At 39.2% G+C, this 27,583-nt stretch overlaps 1 protein-coding gene and 1 long non-coding RNA gene across 3 annotated transcripts in view; one reads left to right on the forward strand and one right to left on the reverse strand.

The window, feature by feature from the left end:
- Positions 1-6,351: 6,351 nt before the first annotated feature.
- Positions 6,352-27,583, reverse strand: part of LOC114872494 (protein cortex-like) — a 98,529-nt gene continuing 77,297 nt past the window's right edge. For both annotated transcript variants that reach the window (XM_029179743.2, XM_029179742.2), the window contains 7 exons: positions 10,254-10,475; positions 8,448-8,721; positions 8,018-8,176; positions 7,759-7,921; positions 7,234-7,441; positions 6,853-7,171; positions 6,352-6,553 (listed from right to left, as the gene is read on the reverse strand). In XM_029179743.2, coding sequence (XP_029035576.1) covers positions 6,399-6,553; positions 6,853-7,171; positions 7,234-7,441; positions 7,759-7,921; positions 8,018-8,176; positions 8,448-8,721; positions 10,254-10,475 — 1,500 coding nt within the window. In that variant the 3' untranslated portion in view covers positions 6,352-6,398. The remainder of the gene's footprint in view (positions 6,554-6,852; positions 7,172-7,233; positions 7,442-7,758; positions 7,922-8,017; positions 8,177-8,447; positions 8,722-10,253; positions 10,476-27,583) is intronic.
- LOC114872495 lies at positions 16,022-26,755 on the forward strand. Its single transcript, XR_003788775.2, has 3 exons — positions 16,022-17,853; positions 26,360-26,565; positions 26,663-26,755. It is a non-coding gene; the product is annotated as an uncharacterized LOC114872495 (long non-coding RNA).

The raw sequence follows: 27,583 nt of genomic DNA on the forward strand, positions 1-27,583 counted from the left end.
CGCGGTACACGGTGATGTCCACTCCGGTTTCACCAGATTTTATATTTTGATGCGTGTCAATCGAAGGAAAATATGCTCGGAATGATTACAGAGGACAATGCCAGAATGCTGCGGTAAAATCTTGTTGCTGTAGACTCTTTTCTTTTTTGATACCTCTTGGTTTTCTTCATCGTAGATAGTAATTAGATTGTCTCGCGTGAGAGATAGACAAGACTTGTCATTCGAGATCAACTGGTTGACTTGAAAGGCAACACAAAACGCATTGTCACGGAGCGAGATACTTTTACATCACTTTGTTGCGCAAGCTCGATATTTATCTCCAAGTGTCTTGTTCAAGTAATTCAATTTCTCCTTACAATGTTCCATTGTGATCGTTTAATCCGATGAAGGGAGCTTATAACAAAGTAGCACCTTTCTACCTTACCACTCACCACATACAAGGTGTCTCCTTAAAAGATCCTGAAAAGTGCGTGATGATAGTTTAAATCGCAATTGTTTCACCTCAATTTGTAATTTTATTAGACTGTCAAAAAGTTGAAGTTAATAGTGCCTGCACAAATCTTCTATTAAATGTTCTTGATACAAAATAGCTGGTTATCAGTCGCAGCAGACAATGGATCAGAGTAAAATCCGTGTACATATTGTTCCTTTACGGATTTCAATCAAGATATTCTTCAATGAACACAATTCGTGAGTTTAAAAGTATAAAAAAGAGAGATGGAATAAATGATAGGCTATCCGGAAGAAAAATGAAAAAAGAAAAGCGTAACTTGTAAATTCCTGAGAGCGGTCGATTAGTATTCATCTAGCCGATTGGATGATACATAAAACACCGAGGCAAATCGCTACTGTGCTTGGGTTAGTTGATTTTTCAACATGCCTGTCGAGAACGATGTTTCACTACGAAAAATCTGAAATTGCTCTCGCCGTTAATCAGACCGGTGCGGCCGCCGCGGCGCTCCGGTTTTTTAAACGCCAAGTTTTATGCTCTCCTGTAACGTACACGACGCAGCTATGAATACACGGTGAGCCCTATTAATTACGGGTGACGTTGATTGAATAATCTTATAGAATTATGCTAATGAGCCTTCCCTTCTAACACCGTTTTTCTTTTCTACTACTTTCTTACTTCTTTCACGACACAATGGGTAAGTTTAAGATGTTTATAATTGAAAAACCGCGACGAATGAGAGGATTAAGATCATCATAATGATTCTTATTGAAACGAGAGACTTTAATAGGCAATCGATTGCAATAAATTTTGCGATATCATGTAAGAGATCGTAACGCATTTAATACTCCTATAAAGTTTTATTATAAGTGGATAATGAGTATGGACAAGTAATAAATGATAGTTGATTATTTCGAGTTTAATTGGAGCCTTTGAAAAATAGCAGTATTCTTTTCATTATTGCTATTTTATAGAGGTGCGTGAAAGCTTAAGATTGCGGTGTTTGATCAAACACGGAAGTGTTCACTGAATCTAAAGTTAAAAACATAATATCGCTCTCTCCTCAAATCGTAAAAATAAATAATATCCCATAAAGTTCCAGAGTGAATTGCTGTTGCAAAAGGTAGGCATAATCGTGTCGCGTGACAAATTCAAGTAAGGAGCCATCAACCGACAGTTGAACAATTCATCTAATTATCAAGAACGAGTGTGTGTCTGCGTTATTTTCACGTGTTACGAATTACCAACGCTCGTGGCGGTCGTAGAATGTTTTATAATTACTGGATCTAAAGGCAGCTAACGAACAGCATAGGCTATTCGATCGTTTAATAAATCTCTTTTAAACGCTTTTGTTCGGACGAGATTCGGTGAAAACGGGCTAGAAAGGTTCGCGATACGACCGTATACTTGTATTGTACGTTTGCAAAACAGCCAAGTGATTGCGTAAAACGCAGCTGCGAATCGCGCAATTGAAATCGCGGCTCGTTAGAGGCTAGCTCGACCAGTTTGCATAGAGTGCACTCTTTAGTTTTGTCACGGTGCTGCTTCCAAATCAGATCCACCCACAGTCCATGTCCCTTGGTGACATGATATACGGCGCTTTTAACGACTACCAAGCTACAGCACGTGATTCAGTAACGTATGCAAAGTATACTAGCGCCGTGCAAGCCTCTTTAAGGACAACTTACAATATTCGTGTTTCCTTACTATGTTAATCTGCCGGTGATTTACACGAGAAAACGTGTAACTGTGCCAGAATTTCTTCGAAATATCACTCGTTTCAGCTAAATAATAATAATCATAATAATGATAAGAATATTAAAACACAGCAGATGCTACGAATTTTTCGAGCAACTCGATTAGAATAAAAAATCGGTAATATTCTTGTGAAGAATAAAAACAACAAGAAAACTGAATCTTTTAGATTTAGAGGCAATCTCGAATAAATCTCCGCGTGATTTTCTTTCTTTAAGCCTCACTATTCCCTCCCCCTTTTCCATTTCTCTTGGATTAATGTTCAAGAAGCAGTAAGCTTCGAAGGGAAGCCCGCGTATCCTCGGTTATTAAGACGTTCAAACTGAAATATGGCGTCCAAAGGAAATAATTGCTCACTCTCCTTCTCGGCAAGGCAATAGCCAGCCACTAATTTATAGCCCCGCTATTTCGAATTGCGAGTAGGACGTACACTACGTGATCTTACCCCTTGGTAACCAAGCCCCCTGCCGAGGTAGCTCCTTGCTCTTGCTCCTTGCTTATACTTATAACTTTCTTTCTTTCTTTCTTTCTTTCTTTCTTTCTTTCTTTCTTTCTTTCTTTCTTTCTTTCTTTCTTTCTTTCTTTCTTTCATTCTTGCTTTTCATCGTCGAGCTTTCTAAATGGCAACTAGATCATTACTATCTCAGAGGAAAATTTTAGATCAAAGAAGAAGATTAGAAATAGCAAACGATCGAGGCAGTTTGATATTTCTATGTAACAGGAAGTTAATGACACGATTAATTAATTATTGATTCAAAATAGTGTAAATTATAATACAGTAACTGCGCACCGCTATCTGTACATTAATCATTAGTTACAGTAATTCTAATTCCTTCTAAGTTTTCACATCTTTCCTAGTAGAAATCATGGGGTCATCGATTGCTACGAATCGCAATTTTAGGATTAGGTACAAGCGATTCATTGTAATATGAATATTTAACAAATCGCGAACACTTGTATCCCGTTCGGTGAGCAATAATTCTCCAGTGAATCGACCAGCTACGAAAGAATGAAAAAATCATCTGTAGGGGGTTATCTTCCACTCGAATCGTCAGATAAAACGCAGAGCTTCCTGCGTAAGGTTTGAACACTCTTCTGCGTTCCTCGAAGCGGAGTCTCTCGCAGGAGGAAGACAAATATCTTCCTAAGTGAAAAATTTTTAAACGACAGTACTCAAAGTTGTTTCATTTATCTATCCATTTAATCTCCGTTGCTATATCGCAGTCCTGATCGTAGAAAAACCAATCTGTTCCTACAGAAAATAAGATTCACTGAATTCAACCGTATTTTTCCCCGCAATTTCGTCCTGACTGTCTGTCTGCCATTTCTCTTAACGTCCGCCCGTCTCATTAATGCCGCGACACACGGGAGACCCCAAGACTGGTGTAACTGCCCGCATGATAAATGCACACAGATAGCGGAGCTCGGCTACCGTGCAACTATGCGTCTTACTTCTGTCACTTCGCGCGGGACGAGCAACTCGCGAAACATGGAATTTCGTGTGTACGCATCTGGAACGGAGAAACCTTACCCTTGTCGCTTCCTTCAAATCCCATTCAATGAATTATTCTTACAGTTCGCTACGTTCTGTTTTATTATGTACATGCTCGATACACAGGGACGTTCTGGTTAAACGATACGGAACAGTGGTAGAAGAAGAAACAAGACTTTACAGTTATCAGCATTGGATTGAAAATCCTTACTAACAACAAGTTGGGAATAAAAGGCACTAACGGCTGTGTTTCCGAATGACTCCACCAAAATTGAGAATTTAGGTTCGGTATATAACCTAAATTGACTACAAGAATATCTTACCGTTTTCGAGATATCGTGATAAGGTTCTGTGTATGCGCAGTATCGAATAGCGTAAGTTCAGGATCTAGCGCATGCGCAGTATAGAATAGCGCATACATAGTCCCAAAATTCTACAAAAATTTCCTACCACGATATCTCAAAAACGGTAAAACATCCAGCTCTGAAACCAATTTTAATCGGTTTCTGGTAGTCAATTTAGGTTATATACCGAACCTGAGTTCTCAATTTTAGTGGGGCCATTCAGAAACTGCTGTACTAAAAATTACTGGGATTAAAGTATACGTTTACAACCGCAATCTCAGCAATGGTGGTTACCTTATTGAAATAATTTTAAAATTAACAGCTGTTGTAATTTCACTTGAACACGAAGAGAAATGCAGTCTTATTACACGTTTCGGTGGGAACATTCAAATCAACTGCTGTTCATCGTGGCCGATATCCGATTACAGGATCTCGTTACGATCGATTCTGAGCATCAAGACGCACGAACGGAGAACCAAACTCGCGGTTGTCATTCAGCGCGAACAGTATCGCTGCTTTTAACCTCAGGGAAAAAGGCGAAGGGAAGTCGGAAGGTAACGGGGTGCAATCGTGATAATAAACTTCGTTAGACGTAAGCGTGATCGTTCCTAATAATAACCAGCAACCGTTTCATTGCGATAACTGCCCCATAAACACAGCATCCGATCCACCAATTATCGTTTTGCAACTAAGAAACGAACACATCGATGGAGTGTGCCTCACAATTCACGATAAGAGGAAATAAATAAATTTTGTTATAAAAATCAAATTGACACATCGACAAGGATGTATTGGAAATTGAATTTTTAGCAGAAGATTAGTAAAGGAGTTTATTAAATTATCTAAGAAAAAATTGAATTAATAAAATTTAATTAAATAGGCGCAGCAAAAATTTTTCGAATTCCCAATAGCGAATCCGCCTCTGGGTATCGATACTGTAATGGCTGGCCCGTGCATACGAGTTGCCTTTGCACAATGAAAATAATTAAAGAAATAGAGTAACGTAATATCAGAACGATGGTATTTGCAAATTAGATGGCGTCTCTGGTTTTCATCATTCATTACCCGTTCGATTAGACAGGGGTCTGTTCTTAGATTGCACAGTTACATCTACCTGATCAGCCAAACCAGCTTGGTCGCACTGTTTTTCATCGGGATGGTCGTTTGTTATTTAGCGAACAGCATGGCATTAGCACGAGATCGTAATGACATATCTGTTCTAGTTACTTTAAGTTAAGCGAGCGGACCGACAGGAACAAGAGCGAGACGGGACAGTAATTTCAGGCCATTAACCGCGTCCTTGTAGGACCGTTTAATCTGAATGAAATCCTCGTTTCTATAATTATACCAAGTGACAGAGGGAACGGGAAATTGATGAAGATCCGGCTTGCGACGATTCCGAGTTGCCGATAATTATATAATCTGTTTGTTTACCCATCAGACGTACACATTTGTTTGCTGTATATGAAATAGTTGATTTTTAAGTATTACAAGTCCGATATGATACGATATAAAAGAATCGTTATGTTAATTCGAAGCTAAGATTCGGTGGGAATGACTACAAGATGGCTGGTTGCTCGAAAGTAATAGAATTAGTATTGTATTTATGTTTGATATTACCCGCTGTTCTATATTGCATGCAGTTACCTCCTGGCGAAACGATAAGCAGTTCGCAGACAACCATCGTTTTTACTTTCCTTTACTTGTGTAATTAGTATCGGACAAATAATTACGTAATTCAACCGGCGTAACTGTAGGTGGCGAAACGTGAAAATTTATTTGATGGTAGCTGAGATAATCGTTAACAGCTGTACCAAGAGATTGTGCAGCGTTATCTTCCGAACGATCGATAAACCTGCTGTGAAACGAACTCGAGAAAATTTTAACTGCGCGCGATTCGGCTATAATCGTCCTTAATCGTTGTCAGGATGCGGTAAATAACGCAAATCAGGATATGACGTTAAAGTAAAATCAGTGGAACGAGGAACTGTTAAGCAAGCATTCGGAAACGTCAAGTTCCTTTGAGATACGATAAAGTAAATTTTCCTGAACCGAAATATAAATCCTGATTTAATCGTTTAAATCTTCCAAAATATTATTTACATTTCTGAATAGATCATAATTCATCTTTTTATAAAAAAACAATACCTTTGATAACAAGAAATAAAAAATATGCTCAACAAAATATAAAATTAATAAATAATGTGTATATACAAATTCTGTTTTCTTTTTGCAACTTTTTTTGGCAAAAAAAGAAAAGAGAATTTGCGTTTATAAATTATTGATCAATAAAAACAATGAATAATAAATTTTCAAACAAAATGTTAAAATTAATTATTGCTAATTACTGCCAGTTCTACCGAATGTTAAAGTAATTGAATTCTTTGAAGTTTGTAACAGTTGATTTGTTTGGTATCTCTCGAAATTTATGTTGCTTCTTAAGTTTCATCTGGTACTGGTACTCGTTACCGAAGAAATTATATATCATTAACGAGTCATCGCATTGAACAGCTGTGAAAAATATATTGTCTCATTAGCTTCCTTCGTTTAAATCATCATTAAAGTCAAATTATATCACACAGGACATTTAATACTATAATCATTTCTACATAATTACATAAACTACGTATAAAGAGGAATACTAGAGGACACGACTTGCACCCAGAATCAGCAGTTTTAAAAGTGACAATCCAAACCATAAAACAACTATGAATATATTGATTATCAACACAAGGATTAAATGGTTTCAAACTAATTAGGTACTTACTTCCATCAACGAAGCAAGAGTGAAAGAAACGATTCTCGCTCACCTAATTGAGTGTGATCGAAATTCCAGAGGATACTGTTGACTCGTATCTTCTTATCAACTGGCAAGACATCGACAATGTGATCGAGGTTCGCGAAAACCGGCATCACAGTATAACGATTCCGTCTTCGTCGATACGACCAATGAACGACCAGCTCTGCGCTACGTTTGTTCCAAGCCAAGTTCTCCACGGCACCGTGAAACTTAACGAGACGATAACTCACGGCATCAACCTTGTTCACGTTCCAGAGTAACAGGGACCCGTTGCCTAAGCCACCGCCTATGCATAAACAGCTACCATCGTGCGGGTGCCAAGCCAATGCCTGCAACATATTCATTTCAAAAATAGAGGGTTACTGTAAAATCCAGTATTTTGTCAACTTACTTTAACAGGTTCGTAGTAGCAAATACTCAAAAATGGAGTCAGATCTGGCCAGAGAAAAATTTGAACATCCATGTCCAGCGCGGATGAGGCCAGGTATCGGTAGTCCTTGGAAAATGCAAGTGAGAGCAAAGTCTGCGTGTGTCCCCGTACCGAATCGATATATTCGCCATTTTTCGCCGAATAAACCGAGATCAATCCTTTGCAACCCCTGTAAACAGAATAAATAGTATTCCATAATGTAGGTGTTTAGTGAAGGGGAGAGGGTTTCGTCTCCCCGGACGCCTTTAGTTTGGGCCGAAGACCGCTAGGTGGCGGCGAGATGACAGTGTTCTCACTGGCGGTCGCCTGGCATGCAGTTCAAATATATAGGAGTTCCGAAGTACTGTATGATAGGTGTCTGGGGTAAGGATCGTCTGTTGTCAGCCCCACTGACGAGTCTGACAGACGATCCCGAGACGAAACGCCTTTTTTCCCCTCTCCTACAAAAAATAATTAAGTGACAAATTCGGGATGAAAATCACTCACGTAACAATTAGTTGGTCGTCTTTTGACCAACAGGCACATCGTATCACACAGGGTGTATCGAACATGGCTACGCTCGCGCACTTTTGCGTCCATATTATTTTCTGCTTTTCCACCGAGTATACTTTGATCTTCGAAGACGTTGTACATATAACCAATTTGTCGCCTATTAAAATTTCACACGTTGTTAAACGCTACTTGTATTTTTTCGATAATGATTTATGCATTATAATATGCAATAGATTATATCAAACAAACCGACCTGCTCCACTCCATTTCACTAAGCACACATTAGTAGCATTCAAGTTCTGCAATCTCTCTACTGTTTGAGATACCCGGCTGTCGTAACACATCAGTGTACCTTCAATCTTCGCCACAAATACGTTTCTCGAACTCCAATCGATCAGATGATAACGATACTCTTCGAGCATTAGAAAAAGTTTCATTATTTTAAAAACATTCAATACTTAAAGTTCCCTAAGTCTTTCCTCCCCCATCAGTGTTCAAATTAAATCTAATGTTTAATAATTTCTTTAATATGTCTATCCTTCTATTTATATGGTGCCTTTTCGTCGAGATCATTGAAATCGGTGAAGTGTACCCTGTTCTATATAATTGCCAAAAAAAAGAGAAATAGTTTGATGGCTTAGGAGGTAAGCTCGAAATATCCTAGAATTTTATGAAATTCTTACGTGACGACGTCTGGAATCCAGGTATATCTAATATGGACTCCATAGTGCCTATTAAAGGCCTCTTTCGTGGCTTCGATTTCCACATTCCATCTTCGAAGCATTTCTCGTCCCACAGGTCTTTAGACTGCTCTGCAAAGTTTCCAGGCGACTTGTTTTCCGAGGATAAGTGGCTACCGCGCAGCACTTGTTTCTGTCTCAATCCTGGTATAACGTTTCCCTCCACCATTAACTGGTGCATAAATTTCTTTTGCCATGCGGTCGGTAGAGACTTTACCTATATGTATATCGTTCATCGATCGTTTAGTTAATCTAGGCAAAACGTGATCCTCGAATGTCAATTGAACGTTACACGAACTGTACAATTTTTAGAAGGTTGATATTTTTATGAAACGTAAAAATGTATTAGAAATAAATGTTATTTTCAATAGGACTGAAAGCATAGAGATGAGATAGTATGTCATTGACTCATTGTTTTATTTCTATGACAAAATGATAAGTCGCGTTAGACGATTATAATCATAAATCGCATAACAGAACAGCCTACGTCGATGAAGCTATTCATAGCAATCCATAAGGGAAATAAGGGTAAAATAAAGAGCGGTGGTCGGATGTCAAGCGAAGTGGTAGCAGACAGGCTCGCCTACAAGGATCTTCTGGAAAAAGGAGGAAAGAGGCAAAGGAAATATGATCGATGCTAGTATATTATTGCTTGTTGTTATTATAGTAATATTATCGACGTTATATTCAGGAAATTACGTTTCTAGGATATCTTCGTTTAGCGATTTCGAGACTCACGTTTAATTACGACTTTCCATTCTCTTCGATTCCTATTTTCTTCTTTTCCTATCCTCGCCAATGAAGACGCTAACGTTAATTTCACAGCGTTAATCGAACTTAAGTTGAAAAATAGGTAAGCGGTTCCGCGAATAGTTACAACGTGAGTGTAATTGAATCCGAGATTGGATGATCAATTTATTTTCTCTTCTTGCGCGTTCGATTAGTCTTATTTCCTTTTCGTTGCATCGGATTCCAGATTTAACGTCGAATTTAATTCTAGTACATCGTTCAACTTGTATTCGAAACGGAAATTTCAATATTTTATAATTTCTTAATAAAATAGTTGATTTAAACGGAATCTAATAATTTTTATTGGGAATTTCAGAATTTTATGAGTTTCATTCCATGGAAAAAAAGTGTTATCTACCTTCGGTGAAAATTTTCGATGAAGTTTGTAGAATCGAAATTTACGAGGGAATTAATTAAATTCTACTTAATTGAACGTGTGAAACAAATTGAATCTCAATTGTGATCTCGCGTCTTTCATTGTAATTATCAATTACAGTAAATCCCATTAGTAAATTAATTAGTATCTTCGATACATGTATACATTCGCGAAAGCACTTCTCGGAAATCTTAAACGATCGCGAAGAGCTTTAGCTTAATGGTACGTTGCGAGAACAGAGGGTGCGAGAGTAAGAGAGAGAGAAATGGAGGAAGTTCTATTTTCTGCTTGAAACGGCACTCATTTTCCCGAAGTCTAAGAACAGTAATTTCCGCGCGGTAAGCCGCTTCCTCGCCGTGATTTCGATCTTATCTTTATGGATTATCGAAGATTACATGCCTTCATCGAAAAACATGAACAAGATAATTCGCTCCCACATCCGGACGGCCTTTATGCTAATTCAAAGTTTGATGCAACAGCGTTGTTTCGACTAATATTAAAAAATTTATCATGTCCGAAAACACTGGTACTTAGTTTTATACTTCACATGCATAAAATGTTACAAAAAGAAAGAATACTCTTACTTGTTTAAACACATCGAGGTGAGATTCCTTTAAATGGTCCGGCTTTTTCTTTAGAAGAATATATCTCGCAGCATCTGTGTTAAAATTACGTCGCGATGGTATGAATCTATCCCCCGGATAGAATTGCTTCGGATATTCGGGTACAGTGTACGGTTTGATGATTTGCGAGGTAGACTTTGTGGTTAACTGGCAAGTAGAGACTGGATTTTTCGGGGTATCCTCCTAGAAAGAAAAACAATATGTTAATATTAAATCTCGGCACAAAAAAAAATATCACTAAAAATTGAAAAATTAGAATTTTCAGAAAATTGTATAATTTTGTTAAAATGTTGCAACAAGATGGCAAATTGGTATAATAGAATATGAAATATGTAGATATAAAATTCTTTCGCTTGCATTTCGATTAATTCCAAGTTATGATTAGCGCAATCGTAAGAATATATTATAGGTGTCGATAATGGAATCGTGTTCATTGGAGCGCGCGAAACGAGTCAATATATTCACTGTTATCAGCGGAAGAGCGGAGGGAAGGCGATAAAGTCGTCGGTTGTTGCATCGTCACCGGGCGTATTTTCCGGTCGTGAGCGGGCCCGCGACGCTAAACACGCGATGGCGGGGCGTTAAGGTAGACTGGAAGGAAGCTGGCACCGGTAAAGGCACCGGGGCCATTAAATGTTGTACGTCGGGTAATTTATGGGGTGCGACAGAAGAAACGTAACCACCATCTACGTCCGTAGGTAGACATAATGCGACCCGGGGACTCGCATAAGAGCTGTAGTCTAACTCCTCGCTCTGTAACCCCCTTCGCGGTTCACGCATTTGCATAAAGCTGGACCGAGACGATGACCAGGAGGAAAGGGCGCTCGAGATTAAACGCTCGAGATTTCGCCGGCCGTGTTTCTTGCACGCTACTCACCTGGAAAATCCGATGGAATACCAGCTTATCCATTTAGGTAAGACGGCACCCTTCGCGTACGAACAAGAATAGGAGCGTTCGCTCGAAGATACTGTGAGACTAGGCCGTGGGAGAAAGTGAACGAGTTACTGTGAGAAGCTATGTATTAACATCTCCGTGATTTCAAACTGTTCGATGTACAAATAATAATGAAATTTTCAATAGAATTTTATTAATTACGAGTTTGGACTCATAATCTAATTGAAAGAAAAAGACTTCGGTAAATCGTGGAAACATTGTAGAATAGATAAAAATATGATGAATGTTAATAATGTATGGGGATTATAAATTGTATCAAGATTTCCACTTCCAAAGGTGTAAGCCTCTATAGAATTTATTAGTCTCGGTGCGGTATGGTGTTCGAAACTTATCGCGAGAAATTCCTATAGATATATTGGGTTCTTCCTTGTGCTGAACGACCAGCTAACGCGCTCCTGACTGGATTTCCGGGACGATGCTTTAAACGAGAAAGCAGAAAGGTGGCATCCTAATTCCGAGTTACGATGGCGATCCCTCGAGGCTGTTCTTCTGGCCGTAACGGTGAACCATCGTCCATTTAAATTGTCTGTACCGCGATTTATTGCTTCTCGCTTCTGGTTTCTACATCGTGTCGTTTTCTTTTAGTGACATCACTGTAATTGCGAGCTAAGCTAAAATTAGCTTTGAAACACTCTTGCCTACGTTTCGCAGGTATGGGATAAGATTGACCCGGTTTCGCTGTTCGAGGCGACCAGACGTGACATCCGAAGCCAATAAATCGAGTCGTACAACAACTGATTTGCATGAAGCTGAACCTTAAAAATTCAATACAGCTGGCTTGGCGTGCGTGGTAGAAAATTGAGGAGGATTTTCCCATAGGCAGCGAAAACATAGAGGACCCCCAGCGAAGATGAGCAACCACCGTCCAAGGTTTGTCCAGCTCGTGCAACCAGACCTGTCTAGCCAACATTTCTTCTGTACAGGTAAGGTTGCAAGGTGCTCAAAGGGTTCTTCTATCGTTTACCACACGCAAATTTAACATTAATTTATAATCATTTCTATATTATTTTTAGTTTGAAAAATAATATATTTTAATAAAAAAATTCAAACCCCCAGGACTGTAACCACTGTACAAATAAATTTTATTAAAATATAATCATTTAATTCGTGTATATTTATTATAGATTAGGCAAAAATAAAATTGTGCTAGTAAAACGATGCAAAATTCGACTGACCCATAAACTACCCTTAGATGCAAAGTAAAAGACGATCGAAATTTAATCAAAACACTCCAGCCAAATGGTCTCAGGAGCCATAAAAAATACTGTCCAATTATTCATCATATTTTTCGAATCCTTTTCGGACAACACTTTACCTCTTTGAATCTGTCCTTCTTCCCACGGTCTTACTTTATATCAGCTCGAACCGGTCAGCAGATGACACGTTGCATCCATAACGCGTACACATATTACAATAGACTTCGCGAATAAGAATGCTTATAGACACAGGAAGCTGATCGAACAGCTACTATAAACAAAATTATTAAAAGTAGGTGTATAGTATGACACCTATCTTCTCTTCAAGATGAACCTAAACCTCATCGAATACAAAGTGTTTTATACAATACATATTTTTAATAATATTTTATTTTGTAATTTAATACACGTAGCTGTATGGATAAAATAAGAACGAGAGGATTAGGGGAATTGCAGAGGAGAACATTGTCCATCATTCGGTTTCGGTCTTGAGAGTTCAGGGCAGGGAGCAAAAGTCTACCCTCCTGTCCTAAGAAAGAAAAACGAGTTAAACTAGTCACAGGAGACATCATCCCCTACACCACCCCTGAACATAGGGAAGCTTAGGGTGTACGAGACCATTCGAAGCGGTCTTTTTTTCAAGGTAGACTGCATCACCTGCAACTCTACTCCGGTGAATCAAGTTCGCAGGGGGTCTTCCTCGGGAAGGGGTTGCGCAGAATAGCGTAACAAGGAATTAGGGGACAGTCAGAGCGATGTATGCTTCTTATAAAGTTGATGTGTTACGTGAAATGCGTGCGTGGCAGGAAACGAAAAGGCCATCACGCGAGATCGTACGTCTTTCAATCCTCTTCTTTCCTCTGTCTTTAGAAGAGCCCTACGTTCCCGTGCTACGGAACATTCCGATCTCGCTTCGTACTTTTATTTTCTATAGTAAGTTTACGTGCTAAGTTAACATTTTACGTGATTTTCCTAGTGTTTTCATCGAAATATACTGATTGTAAATGGTAAGTTACATTCTGCATTTAATAAAATAAAAAATTTGCACCGATTTATCAAGTTTTCTTTTAAAAAATGCAATAACTCGATATTGTCGAAAAATGTCTTCCAAGATTTATTAGATTCACGAATGTACGCGATTCGTTAACGTTACCTTTGATTTCTTTGACGGAAAATAGCTGTTGTATATTTATGAATAATTCAGTCACACGGTATCGGTTTTGTACAAGGAAAACAAATTAATGGTATAAACGCAGCTCGCTCAGGTTGTACTCTTCATTCCGGAACGTCAAACGCTCTGCATATGCATCGACGTTACGAGCACAGGTGCAATTGCACACGCAAGGTAGAAATCCCTGATCTGAATATCAAAGATGCCGACATACTGATCCGTTGCCATCGCTAAACGTTTCTACCTGGATCGAGTACATAAAAAAGTAAATGTTTATAAACGTACACCGTGGTTGTCAACAAGAATCGTGTCTGGTAATTGCAGCTTTGATGTTTTCGCTAAGATTTTTGAAACCAACATCCATGAGAATATTGTTTATAACCGGTTTTCATGATTCAAATCAGATTATAATTGTTGATTAAAATATGCTGAACGTTCTGACGGTCCGACTATTATGGATGCTGACCGGATGGAAACTACGAGTAAAGAGAATTTTGAAATGTTGCAAACATATGTATCAGAGCAATTCGCTGCATTCAGATTTTACCTTGATGTTATCGTAAAACTTCGCTACAAACTTTCCGTACGCAGCCGATACTTCAGCAACATATCTGTAGAAACAGGTTGTTCCACTAGCGAGACTCAGAATCTCGGTCTATAATACAGATATTCAGTTCACGCGTAGCGGGTGCAAATATAAAACTCGTCTGGAAAGAAATGTTGGCTAATGAATTAGTGCTGTCTGTATCGGTAACGGTCGTGCTTACGCGCGACAAATTATGCTGATCATATCGTTAAATTCTAAGGAAACGGTTAAATACTTATTAGAGGCACATATGCGCTGGTAGTAGCAATATATCAGCCAGTGAACCGTGACGACATTTATGTTTTCATACTTCTAACGATCAAAGTCATCATTTTTACGCTTTTTAAGGTGGCATTCTTGACAATAATTGGGTCAACCAACAGCGAAACAAAGCGTTACTGGTTTGTTATTCATTCGTCGATTCCTTATCACGCGCTAATTATACGGTTAACGATCCCTTAATAAACTTTATTTCTATTACTTTAGATCTATACACGAAACTATTCGACTTGTCAGCACGATTTCTCGCATAAAATTTTAAATAATGAATCGATGTAAATGATCTAAACTCGTCCGGACGAAATTAATTCACGCCAGGCAAGAAGTTGTTCTCAGAATGTAAGCAGCTTAACAGGATCAACAGGATCAACCGTAAGATCAGCAGCAGCATCGTTGAGGATCGTAAGATTCTCCGTGGTATCGGTGAATCAATTTGAGGTAGCGAACGCGAGGCGTACGAGTGACACAATATAAGAACGGTGTTCTATCTCCCTCCACTTTCGACACCCGTTACAACCGAGACATTAGATCGTACCTTAGACACGGCGATTGGCTCCCGTCGGACGCGAAGAGGTTGGGCTCAGGTGGGCCATCAGGTTCGCAGGGGGGATCCAAGATGCGATTGGCAGCAGGGAAAGCAACGAAAGTAGGGGGCTAAGCTACCGCGGAAGCCGTACTACGATCGTTCTATTGCACCGGAGAGTTCAACGAAAGAGTAGGATTGCTACTACGACGTGGAACATGTTCAGACGAGGGAAAACCTCGCCAGGAGATAGATGAAACGATAAGAAACGCGAACTCTCACGTCGTATTAACCCTTGGATTTCATCGATAGTTCATTGCTTCCTTATCAATTTTCTAATTGATTATATCGTGGTAATTATAACGAATTAATTGTTATTAAGATAGATCAGGATCGATCCATTTATATTATATTTTAGTAGAATCAGTAATGCCATTATCTTCCATTTAGAAAGAAAAATAAAATCTAAATTATTCTCGTCGCTATTAAAAAATAGGAAAACACGACTACGAGTTTGCTTAATTTTGGGCAGTGCATCCAACGATGATAAAACAATCCCCAAGGTCATTTTCAATCCCATTACACACTAACATCTATTTTTCACAGTGCAACGTTGTAGTCGACATCGAGACGAGTTCAACGACCTCCAACACCGTTGCCTTGAAACGACCTTGAATAAAGAAAATGAGTGTAGTATCATGATTTATTTGAAAAGAAGAGCAACGTTGTCTGGTGGAAGTAGAAACGGACCTTTAGCCGAATTGCCACGTCCAGTTCGGTCCCCTGACCACAGCCAACTCAGCGTTCGAAGGAAAGAAGAGATTCGCCGGCAAGGCAAGCACAAGGGGGGCAATCCTTGCGGAGTGAGGTGGGGAAAGGGGTTGGGTGAGTAGCAGCTATCGAGTAAGGAGGGCGGGGAAGGCAGAGGAGAGAGTACGAAGAGGGGATCAAGGGGGGAAGGCGAGGAGCGAGCAACCACGCACGGCATCCTTCCTTCGGAGCCAAGTGAAGCGGCCGAACTGGTCCTGAAACACGGTGCAGTGCTCGAGCGGATTGTGGCGTGTCGGGTGCCCGGGTTCCGGGGGCCGGCGTCTGCAGCCCTCAGTCGTTCGCCGATGCCCCGACGAGGAGGAACACCGAGTTGTCCTAGGGCAAGGTCATCCCTCGTGCCTCGAATCACCCCGAGAATCGCGAGGCTCGCTCGGTACTCGCGTTCTCGCTGACTTTTCAGTGCTTTCAGTTTCGCCTCGGCTACTCGCCGCGTTCGCGTACGAAGAAACACCGTTCTCCGCTCTGTCGTTCGTTCTTCCCGCGGACACAAATTAAGGATAATAGCGTTACCGATCTATCGTCATCCTCGAGGAGGTCCGCGACCAATCGGACGGATCGATAACCGGAAGAGAAGAACAGCTCTCGGGAATCTAAGGACCAAGTAACAAGGTGATTTTTCAACGGAGTTTAAGTGACTCGGGGTTAATTGCCGATCGATGACGTTGGTGACGGTAGAAGAATGTTAACACGAACGAAGAGCGAGAGGAGTAGTCGGTGTCCAGGTGTCCAGGTCCGTTTCGGTGTTTCCGTGGTGTACAGCATATCCGGAGATCGTCGACTGACTGACAAGTTCGATTCGGAGCGGTCGTGTGTTGTGACGCGTGACGAAGATAAATCGCGTTTTCACCGTATCGGCAAAGTGGACTATTAGAGGCTGCACACACGCGGGATCGAGAAAGACAAGAGAGAGAGAGAGAGAGAGAAAGAGAGAAGGACGAGGGGGGCAGACGAGAAAGGGAGAGAAATTGTTCAGCACGGTATGAGAGAGAAGAGGATAGAGGCGGAGGCTTAAAAAGAAGGAACGAGGCCGGGGTAGAATGAGTAACAGAGAGGAAAGGAAAAAAGGAAGAATCGGCAACTTCCTGCGAGTCGAGAACGTGAGAGAAAGGCCGCTTCGGAGCGTGTATAGCTCGATCGATAAACAAACGTTCGTCGAAGCGTAATATCGAGGTGTGGACCCTCGTGCACCCTGGCCAATTGGAATGTCCATTTGCTTGGAAGCTGTTGCTTGTCATCTTATCTATTTTCAAGGATCCAACCTATCCTTATCTTTTTTTTTTTTCTTTTTATTTTCCTTCTCCTTCGATCGCGAGTCCCTATATAATTAACTGCTCGGAGAGAAAGAGGAGCATCACTCAAAGGGTTGCTCGCAAGCGGCTTATTTTCACGTCAGGAAAGCTGGCTTACCGGAAATCAGCGTATCGGGCATGAACGAGAAGGTTCTCTCTCAACGTCCAGTCAAAGACCGCTTGACAGGTGTTGAGCTTCCGGTTCCACGACGCGGAGTTCATCGAGCGTTCTGCTACTCGACGAACGTATAATGCGGTTTTAATGCCAAAGGTGTCGGGTTTCATAAACGAACCGGTACGCGCGCAGCCAGCCTCGCGCGAGTTTGTCACGGGTCATTCACGTCGCGGGTTACGAAAAACGACCGGTTGAAATGAGTGTACGGCACGTGGGCGATCGGCGTAGTCGTGTTTCCTTTTTCTTCCTCGTTTTCTTCCATTCTGTTTGGAGACAGAGGATAACGGAGAAAGGAACATGGAGTAAAATCGTTCATCTTCGCAGGTGCCTAGTTAAGTGTAATAATAATAAAAATGAATTGATACGTGAAATGGTTACCGATTCAATTTTCGAGGGATTTTTCTTAACAATTGTTAAATGGAATTTAGTTGGAAAGACGATCATTGGAAACTGTGTGTACACGTTTTGTTGAACGACAAGTGATGAGTTCCTCGGTGGAAGTTTGAGACTGCGGTGACTTCGATGCCGCGCATAGGACGGATTTCCGGCGCCATTGGTAAGTTTCGAGAGTTCGTATTAGACCACGGTTCGAGAAGATATTTTAGACGAGCGTTTACAATAGGATTTTTAGAAATTAATTCTCGGTGACTCTGGAATTTAATGGGATACAGTGACACTTGTGGCGGAAAAAGTTAGGCGCATTGTAAATAATTATTTTAATCACGCGAAACGATAAAGAAATATAAAAGGAATTCTTGAAATCGAATCAAATTAGACAATTCATCGAAATCCGAACAGTGAGACGTTCTTGCACGTGTACCTACGCTTCTTGCACAATAAATATCTGATCGATAGGATCTCGATAAAAATGCTACCTTGTGCTTCGGGATAACTCCGTCGACAGTAGTAACGAGTCATCTTTGTTGATCAATCGGTAACCGGTATGATACAGCATTCCGTGCATCCTTTCCAAAGCTATTTTCAATATGATACGCTTGGAACAGCTGAACCTTCGTTATCAAGATCTTCAGATTAGCAAAAACTATGCCCCTTTTCCTCCTCTCTTCGAGGATCGCGGCAAATAACACGAGGAACTTTCCAATATCTGATCTTGAATGCTACAGGAAATTGAACTTGCTATTCTCAGCTTATTAAAGATTTTTCTTTCGTTTAGCTGAATCATTTTATTTTATGCATCAACCAGAAACGAACGATTGTGGTAAGGTCGCATGACCATGTTCCTTGGCCTAACTAATTCCTAAACCGTGACACCGCCTTCAGCTTTTTACTCCGACACATTTCCAATAGTCATGCTCATGCGCATTTCATGAAAGAATGTTTCTTTTTTTAATGAAGAAGAATCGAAGGAAGAATATTATCCGATAACGAGTTGAAGCATATTTTATTAACGATACCTTGAAAAACAATTTTCTTACAAAGTATAGAGAAAATGTGAATTCTGCAAGAAGGAAAAATAAGGGCGACTCGTGTAGAATGCTGTAAGTATATCGATAAGCAGGGAAAAAATGAAGGGGTGTCGAGAAACTGGTAAGAACAGAAACGCGAAGGAAAGAAGAGGCTAACCAGATCGCGAAGGTAAAAGAAGAAAAAGGGTTGAAGGTAGAACGCGTTCTGGTAACAAGCGAGTCCATGACTCGTTATCATTGCAGCAAAGCCGTTAGAAAACTGCAAGACATCACGGTAGAAAGTTATCGAGCAACAAACTAGATAATCTATGGTAGCAATTGCGCAGGTAGCAATTCTACATTTTATCAGTAGAATTAACGTATTAGGTGGGCTGCACCGTCAAACAGATTCAAATTGAACACAAATGGCTTATTAAGTTCAACGATTGCTATAATATTCAGAATATATTTTCAACGCTTAATCATTAACAAATTGCAATATTTTATATTTCGTTACATCTTAATTTTACCGTTATAAAAATGTACAGCTGTCTTTCTACAACAAATCAAATAAGTACCATTTGTGATCTTTTATATTACAATTCTATAACTTTAATTTAGCAACAATAAATTTTACAAATGAAACTTTCATCCTCCCTGTGTATTTCTAATCACAGTAAAAAATTTCAAAATTTTCTCCCCAACACGTGTACCCCAACTTGTGTCCCCAGTGTATGTAACACGGTGCACGGGAAAAAGGACGGAGTGCATACGAGAGTCGAGGGAACGAGAGAGGGAGCGAAACTGTTCGCGAATGAGCTACTTACTCCAATCGAGACGCAGCTACGAAGGAGGAGGAGGAGCAATAGGTAGGAGGTGACGTTGGAGAAAGAGTTGTGAAACGAAGAAACGCGCGTTACCAATCCACCTAGGATATTACTATAACTCGTTACTCTTGTCAGTTAGCCTCTGGGAAATCGACGAGTTCGGAGCTTTTGGTTTCTCCTCGATGACCGTACAACATTTCCGCGACAGAAGAAGAATAAAATTTGGCAGGATAACAGAAACACAGCTCTAATCGTAACGACTAATTAGAATGAAAGTAAACTGAAGAAGAATGGGAAGAAATTCGAAAGCTCGAAACATCGAACTCCGCCAGATAACGCAACATACAGTAGAAAGAGGAAAGTCATTTATTTCCAGGTGGTACCAACAACACAGAGATAGATGACAGTTGACTAGCGACAGAGGATCGAGGATCCGGTACGTTACAGCCAGAAATAAGAAGAAACGAATCCTCTCTATAGTTGCATTCCGTAGGGCGGACACCCGAGCATGATCTCCGTATTCGGTGATCGATCATTGTGACGTATCGTCGATCACGTGACGAGCAATCCTCGAAGCTTATCCAACCTCGGAGGATGCTTACATCTGATCCAACGCTAAAACTGGATTCGTACATATTATCCCTATCCGACATGGAACCGTTCTCTATCAACCACATTAATTATCTCATTTATTTTTCATTATATCTCATTAGAGATATAAGAAATATAAAGTGGTTCTATGCTAGATAGAAATTCTTGTTTTAAGCGCCACTTTCTTGGAGCGATGGTGAAGAAGATATAAAATATATATCTGGTATCAAGAGGAATATAATTTTATTTTCTTTCTATTGAAAAATCCCGACTGCGAAATACCAGTTCCAGCTTCTCTCTGAAAACAGTTGCACGTGATAGTAGCTCTACCAAAAACACGGCTCAACGCAGCCTATGACTTCCATAGATTCCGAGACCACTTCTTCGTGTCTTCTAAAAAAGGCCAAGGCGTGTCCGAAATAGAAACGCGATAATTAACCGGTTACCTTAGCGCTCATCCTTCTTCGTACGCTATCGAGAAGATATCATTAGGTAGCCGTTTTCGCTCAGTCATTGTACGAAACCATGCAAGTTTCTTCGGGATCGTATTTACTCGTAAAGACGACAAGACGTTATACGTTTTCAAGGAAAAGAGACTATGGGACGTCATTATTGTGATCGAAATGATTAAACCGAAGGACAGATACACTTGATTAAGGTAGCAGAATTTCTGCAGATTTTACCGACCGGTTTGTATTAACTGGTATAATCGATAACGTTTCATTTAATTAACGATGTAGCAGGAAATGGGCGGAAGGTACTTAAAGATTCATTTCTGGATCTTCTAATTTTGTTTTTCTGCACTTAGGTGAAATAATCGATTTTATCATTATTTCCATTATTTCTATTTTTGTATTTGTATCTATTAAGTTGATGCGCATTAAGTAACTGGTCAGTTTCAGAGTATTAAAAGATTAATTACTATTTCTTACAATTATTATATACTATAATCATTTCAAAAGCTGAGATATTCAATAAAATACAATTTTATTATCGTGTGCATGTAATTACCACGCTATCTACTGATTTAGAGTTGAATATTTTTATATCTTCATAAAAATTCTCACAAATGTTCTATAACTTTTGAGTAGGAATGTGTATTGTTAAAAAGTAACTATTGTTAAGCGATCGTACTCATGTCCAGTAAGAGGATCATTTATCTTACTTGCAAGTCACCAATGGCAATCAACAAACCAGCATTAGCGTTCGGTCCAGTTACGCGGTACTCATTGTTAGTTAGTGGCGTTCGTCGAAGATCGATCGATAGAGAAGAAAATCGAAAAATATCGGAAGCTTTGTTAAATTCGCTAGATAATTTCTAAGCGAACGGGTTCGGTTACATTGTATGGAAATGGAAATTAATCGTCGCTCTAGACGTATTCATAGCTCACCGAACAAGATGCAATTTACTTTAAAAGGTTGCGCTTACGATCCTGACAACCGAGAATTACGGTTGACTTCGGAGCTCATTTTATCCCGGTATTAACCTTATGCGAGTTTTAGCAGCGTCACGAAGGATTGCGTAGAGAAGCGAATACCATATGCCTTCAGGAAATCGGTGTACGTATGTCTGAAAAATTTCTCACCGAACGAGGCGACTAAAGCAAATAACAGGTATTAGAAGACATTACATTACGTTAATGGCCGCATAATTACCGCGTAATTGAAAAATTAATAACACGCCGCATGGCGGGAAGTCCAGATGGTGTGAACGTTTCTAGGGGTATCGAATAAAATGCAGCGATCAGTGAATCTCGATGTACATACATATATGTAGAACGCTTCGATTGTCGAATAAAGGACTAAAGTGAATATTTGTGAAATACAGTAGTACCTCGATACACGTTTGCTTTGGAATACGTTCTGTTTTTCTGTGAATTTTGCGTCATTTTAAAATAATTATCTCAGAGGAAAGATTAAATTAATAATCAATTACATTCGGAATTGATGTATTATTAACTGACTGATCATCCAAGTAAGGATATCATGTAACAAAATAACTGTAAAACAAGAGGCAATAAAATTTATTCCATTTTTCTGTTAATTTAGAATCTATAATTAGATTACATTTATATTTTCCAAATTAATTATGTTAAAAAAACTAGTAAGTATTTTTTATAAACTTCTGGGAAATCGTTTAAATGCCGAAACAGTGTTTAAATTATTTTACAACCCCATTAATGTAAACATATTTTTTTTTTACATGAAAACGAATTAATCATTTTTACATTACTTCTTATGGGAAAGGTTGGTTTGGTATACGTCCTATTCGGTATAAATCCAAACATCAGGAACGGATTAAGGTCGTATACCGAGGTACGACTGTAGTTAATTTTCAAATAAAAAATTTCAAATTGCAGCTGATTTTTCCTGCAACGCTCTTGTTGAAGCTGCAGTTACACAGAACGGCTCAATTTTCGATAGGTCGAAAAGTAGAAGTGAAATTTCGACCGGGGGCGTCTGATCGTTAGACTTGTACTTGTCAGACTGTTATGTAGGTGTCAACACCATTACAAGAATCATTCTTTGCCGTTCTTACCACTCTCCCCCGGCACGGCACGGTACGGCGTTTGCTTCCTTTTTCTGTCCGCTCGCGGAGCCGGTCCGTTGATCGCGGATCTGATCCATGCGATCTACTACCAAGATCTCTCGTTCTTCCACACCCGCTATTTTCATTCCTCGCTCGTGTCTCGATCAGGCTTGTCACGCCTCGCGGATTTGCTCATCGAAATGTCTCGCACGAACATTCCGCTTCGTTCCAGAGAGTAGTTTGTTGCGATCGCGTTAAGGGATCGATGATAAAATTCTTGGGAATGTGGTGCATCGTGATGAGGCGGAAATTACCTCGCTCTCTGCGAATCGATTCAGGACATGTTGAGATAGCTGTCACACTCTTATTCGACAAATACGAAATGAAACGATTTCAAATGGTGTACTTTTTGTCTCATGTTATACCTTCACTCTTTCCTTCATATATTTTCAAGATATTTCAGAATGAAATCTCATGAAAATAATATTCAAATATTTTATTAAATAATTTCAAATTTGTATAGAAAGATACGTAATCGAGATACTAATTACAAGTTCATTAATAATTAATTTAACTCAGCCAAGGAAATGATATCTGTGGAAATTCTAATTATTTTAATTCAAATTTTACTATTTCACCAAGGGCTGCGTATCGTGTACCTTCGCTTAATGAAGAAATTTTCTCACGACCACTTTCTCGATACAAACTGACCGATTAGTTACATGTGTATTTATTTTGTTCACTTTCATGGCCGAGAATAACACGTGTTATTACGCAGAAAGTGGATAATTGATAAGGTAAACTAGGCACGGAGTTAATTAAATAGGATACATAAAGGGGGTCCAAAGAAAGCTTTGAGTAATTGGGAGGTAACGCATTTTCATATTCAAGCTGGATAATTAAAATCAACCGTTTATTACGAGGAGAAGTTACACGCGAGAAAATTGAACGATTCTTAAACGGTAGTCTTCGTTAAAGTTGTACGCTTCAATGGAATTCAGGGAGTGGTTATTTCTACGATTTCTAGCCTTTTTTTTATCCTCCTAGTCACGTACTCGAGGAATTCTCTGATATATTAATGTTGCATCCCAGTGAAAATTAATAAATTTCTATATTTTATCCGTTCTAGCAATCTCCGATTATAAATCATCGGTTCTACGTGTTTTAATCGAAGGTGTAAATTAATTAACTAAAACATTCTGATTAATTGAGAAATTGAACCGATCGCATTATAAGAATATTTATTTACAATGCGGCATCAACGCGCTGCATCTCTTTCATTTTTCTCTCCGTTCCTATCGTTTTTCTTTATTTTTCGTCCACTTTGATGATTATTATCGAGGCAACAGCTTCGATAGCATCATCTATTCTAATTGAATGTAGATGATCCATCATCCTAGACATCAGGTTACACGATAAATTGAAAAGTAACAAGACGAGAAATATCCGGATAACGTTAGCCTCGAATCGCTGACGGACGTTTAAATTACGACTAGAATGATAGATTATTATTCTTATCGGTAACACGACATGATAATTATATAAAACCTCCGCGCCATGAATGATTTTAAACGCTTGCTCGACACTGAAGTTGATTGAAAGAGATTACATTTCTTTGCCATACAAAATGTAGCAAGCAAATGTAAAACTGACGTTGCAGTTAGATAGCATTTAATCATTGCGTGTTTTGCACGTGATAAATTTTGTTTTAAGTTGAAATACTTCTTAGTAATTTGATAATTAATAACTACAACAGATGAAAAAAAAAGAAACCGATGGCAAAAAGTATTTATACACATTTCGCGTTCGTGGTTGTTCCGGAAATGATAAAAAGACGCTTGCATGATTAAATTAATAGAAATCTGTACCACTGTCGAGCGTGACAAACTTACATTAAGTTTCTGGATGCACCTGAGAAGATAGGAAGTCCTCGACAGTTGCGTTCGTTATAAGCGACATGCAAATCGAACCACCTCACCGCCAGGATTTCACGACGAAATCAACCGGAACTTCTACGTTAACTAAGCGACGTACCGTGACAATTTTAACTTGGAAATATAAACTTTGGGGAGCAGAGTATCTCCTGGAATTTATTTGCCGAAGGAAACATCGAACCCTCTACGTTCGATCTACCAACTGGTATTGCCTGTTTCAGGATTGGATAGTTAACCCCTATGCCCAACCCCCTTTAACCGCCTTTTATGACAAGCAGGGGATACAGAGAGTGTACGGTGCACCCTCCGACCATGGAGAAAATTGAAGCTCGTTGCTATGTGAACGTAAAATGGAGAATTTGTCTGACACAGAATGATGTCCGTGCTATAGCGATGGACTTTTAACCTAGAAAGTATTTCAAATACTGTTGCAATATTTTATTTTGTGCAAAATTAAAAAATATGACCGATAGTTTAACAAATCGACTGTATAGTGAAAATAAGATTGCATAAAATTATATGTGCACATATAGAGTTATTTGTTGTTAAAAATACAGAGAAGCACGGTGAATGAATGCGTGTGTGAAGATCAGGGTGAATGAGGAACAATTAAGGGAGCAAGATAGGGAGAGAATGAAGGGAGAAGAGGAAAGAGCAGACGATAGGGCGGGCGAAACACGGAGGGGAAGTGTGCGAATGGAAAGAGTAGTGTGGGATAGAGATGTGCGAGTACTCGATTTATTCGAGTACTCGAATTTCGAGTCAAACAATGATCGATCAGTCGAGTTTGAAACAAAAACAAGCAAAATTCATCTTCAAGTAAATCGAAGTTTTACGACGGCTCGAATATTTGAGTAGTTCGATTTTTTCGAGTAGCTCGCTTTTGTTTCAAACAGTTGGTCGATTTCGAGTAATTCGGTAAATTCAAACGCTCGACTCGGCTCGAACAAGCGAAGCGAGTTCAGCTCAGCTTGTAAATTACGAGTACTCGCACACCTCTAGTGTGGGAAGTGTAGGTGTTTATGTTACTCGAAACAGAGTTTAACAGAGATTCTTGATATCAATAAGGGAGCGTGGTGCCAGGAAGACACTGGGGATAGAGGAGAAGGATTCTAAGTTCAAATTCTATCTATCTAACGATATCGAAGACTAAAAATCTAAGTTCTACTTGAGATAGAGGGAACAGTTTCTAACAATAAGTCCCGAGTGTCTAAGACCCCGCTGTGCAATTGTATCGACATAACAGAGAAAGAGGAGAAAAGGAAATGCTGTAGATCAATGGCCAATTTGACGGTGTCGAAACGTTTCGACGTCGTTCATTAACGTAGTACGTGGTGTACCGGGCAGAAATGGCGAAAGGCGCAGCGATCAACGAGGTGGAGCGGTTTGGCGTCCAAGAATCGCCGTTTACCGAGATTCCATCGGTAATAATCGCGGGTTTCATTACAAGCAAGCTAAGTAAGCGTGGAACGACTCTCTGACAAGGAGAGTGCAAGACCTTTGGGTTACCGATTCTATTCGGACTGATCATTGATACATTTCAGTTGATAATTCCTCTATTCCTATTTTTATTTGATCATCTGATTTGTTTCATATTACGTGACAATTAAAACAAAAGAACCTAACAAAATTTCAAACTTCTGTTCGGATTGAACATTGATACATTTCGGTTGATAATTCCTCTATTCCTATTTTTATTTGATCATCTGATTTATTTCATATTACATGACAATTAAAACAAAAGAATCTGACAAAATCTCAAACTTTGTTTCAGAAATCAGTTAGTAGTGTATCCCTGAACTCCCTCCCATCCCAAACATGGCTTCTGGATCCGTCCCTGATAAGTGTCGAGCAAGATAGTTTGCGCGGAACAAGGGAAATGTAGCAACAGCAGCAAACACGAACAAGAACGAGAAGTAGAGATGTTCAAGACACGCTTCTATATTGCATCAAATTGCCGGACGATCTCATAACAACACGGTAAACGATTCTCTTTATATTGTTACACGCTTCGCTGCGGTTCGCGTAATTCAACGTCAAAAAAAAAAGAACGTAATACAGCCATAAACATTTCCAGGAGAATCGGTATATCCCGATAAGTCTATACAGGGTGAGACCATGGTTAATAATAACTCTAGAGAATAGAGACAATGGTAGAAAGAAATTTTCTCAGGGTCACCTTTTTATGAAATTTCATGCTTATTATCATTTTTATAAAGAATCAATTGTATACAAAAAATATGTAGCTCCATGAAAATAATTAAATGTAAATAATTGGAATTGATACGTATGCAATTATTCATTTAATCCTGAACATATATCCCAACAAATAGGTATCCAAAAAATATAGATTGGTTCTGAAAATTTATTCTAAAGTTAAACTAGACACCTTATCGAAATTCTTATCCAATCCCTACTTGTCTACGTTATATAAATAAACTATCCAGATAAGAGGTTAATGGGAATGGACTAATAATAAGGTAGAACGTAACGCATAATTTTATCATTCAAATTAGGTTTGAAGTAGAAACAAAAGTATATAGAGTTGAATGATAAAATTACGTTCCCATTTGCTTTAACGATATTACCATAATATATTGCGGTATCAATAAATTATTGGTAGCGTACCAGGTAAGAATAATTAATTAACAAACAAGAATAAACAAATTTGAATGATAAAATTATATGACATTCTACCTTAGCCACTTTCATTAGCCTTAACGATATCTTAACAACGATATTATCGATAACGTTCAATATAGAAGCACCTTTAACTGAATGTGCACACAAGAAAATAGAAACTTGCTGCGTCAAGGAAATTGCGGAAATTAGTTAGATATAAAAAAATTGATGAAAATGGTAAAAAAATTTGTCTCTGGCTGCTGGTAGCAATTAACCTGATGTGACTTTCATGAGATTCGTGCGCTCCTTTATAAGTACATAGGTAAATGAACTTATAAAGCGCGCTGGCTCTAAAAAATAACCGTTGTAAACGCTG

This window comes from Osmia bicornis, chromosome 3 (assembly GCF_907164935.1).
Source record: "Osmia bicornis bicornis chromosome 3, iOsmBic2.1, whole genome shotgun sequence".
In the NCBI taxonomy this organism is placed as follows: domain Eukaryota; kingdom Metazoa; phylum Arthropoda; class Insecta; order Hymenoptera; family Megachilidae; genus Osmia; species Osmia bicornis.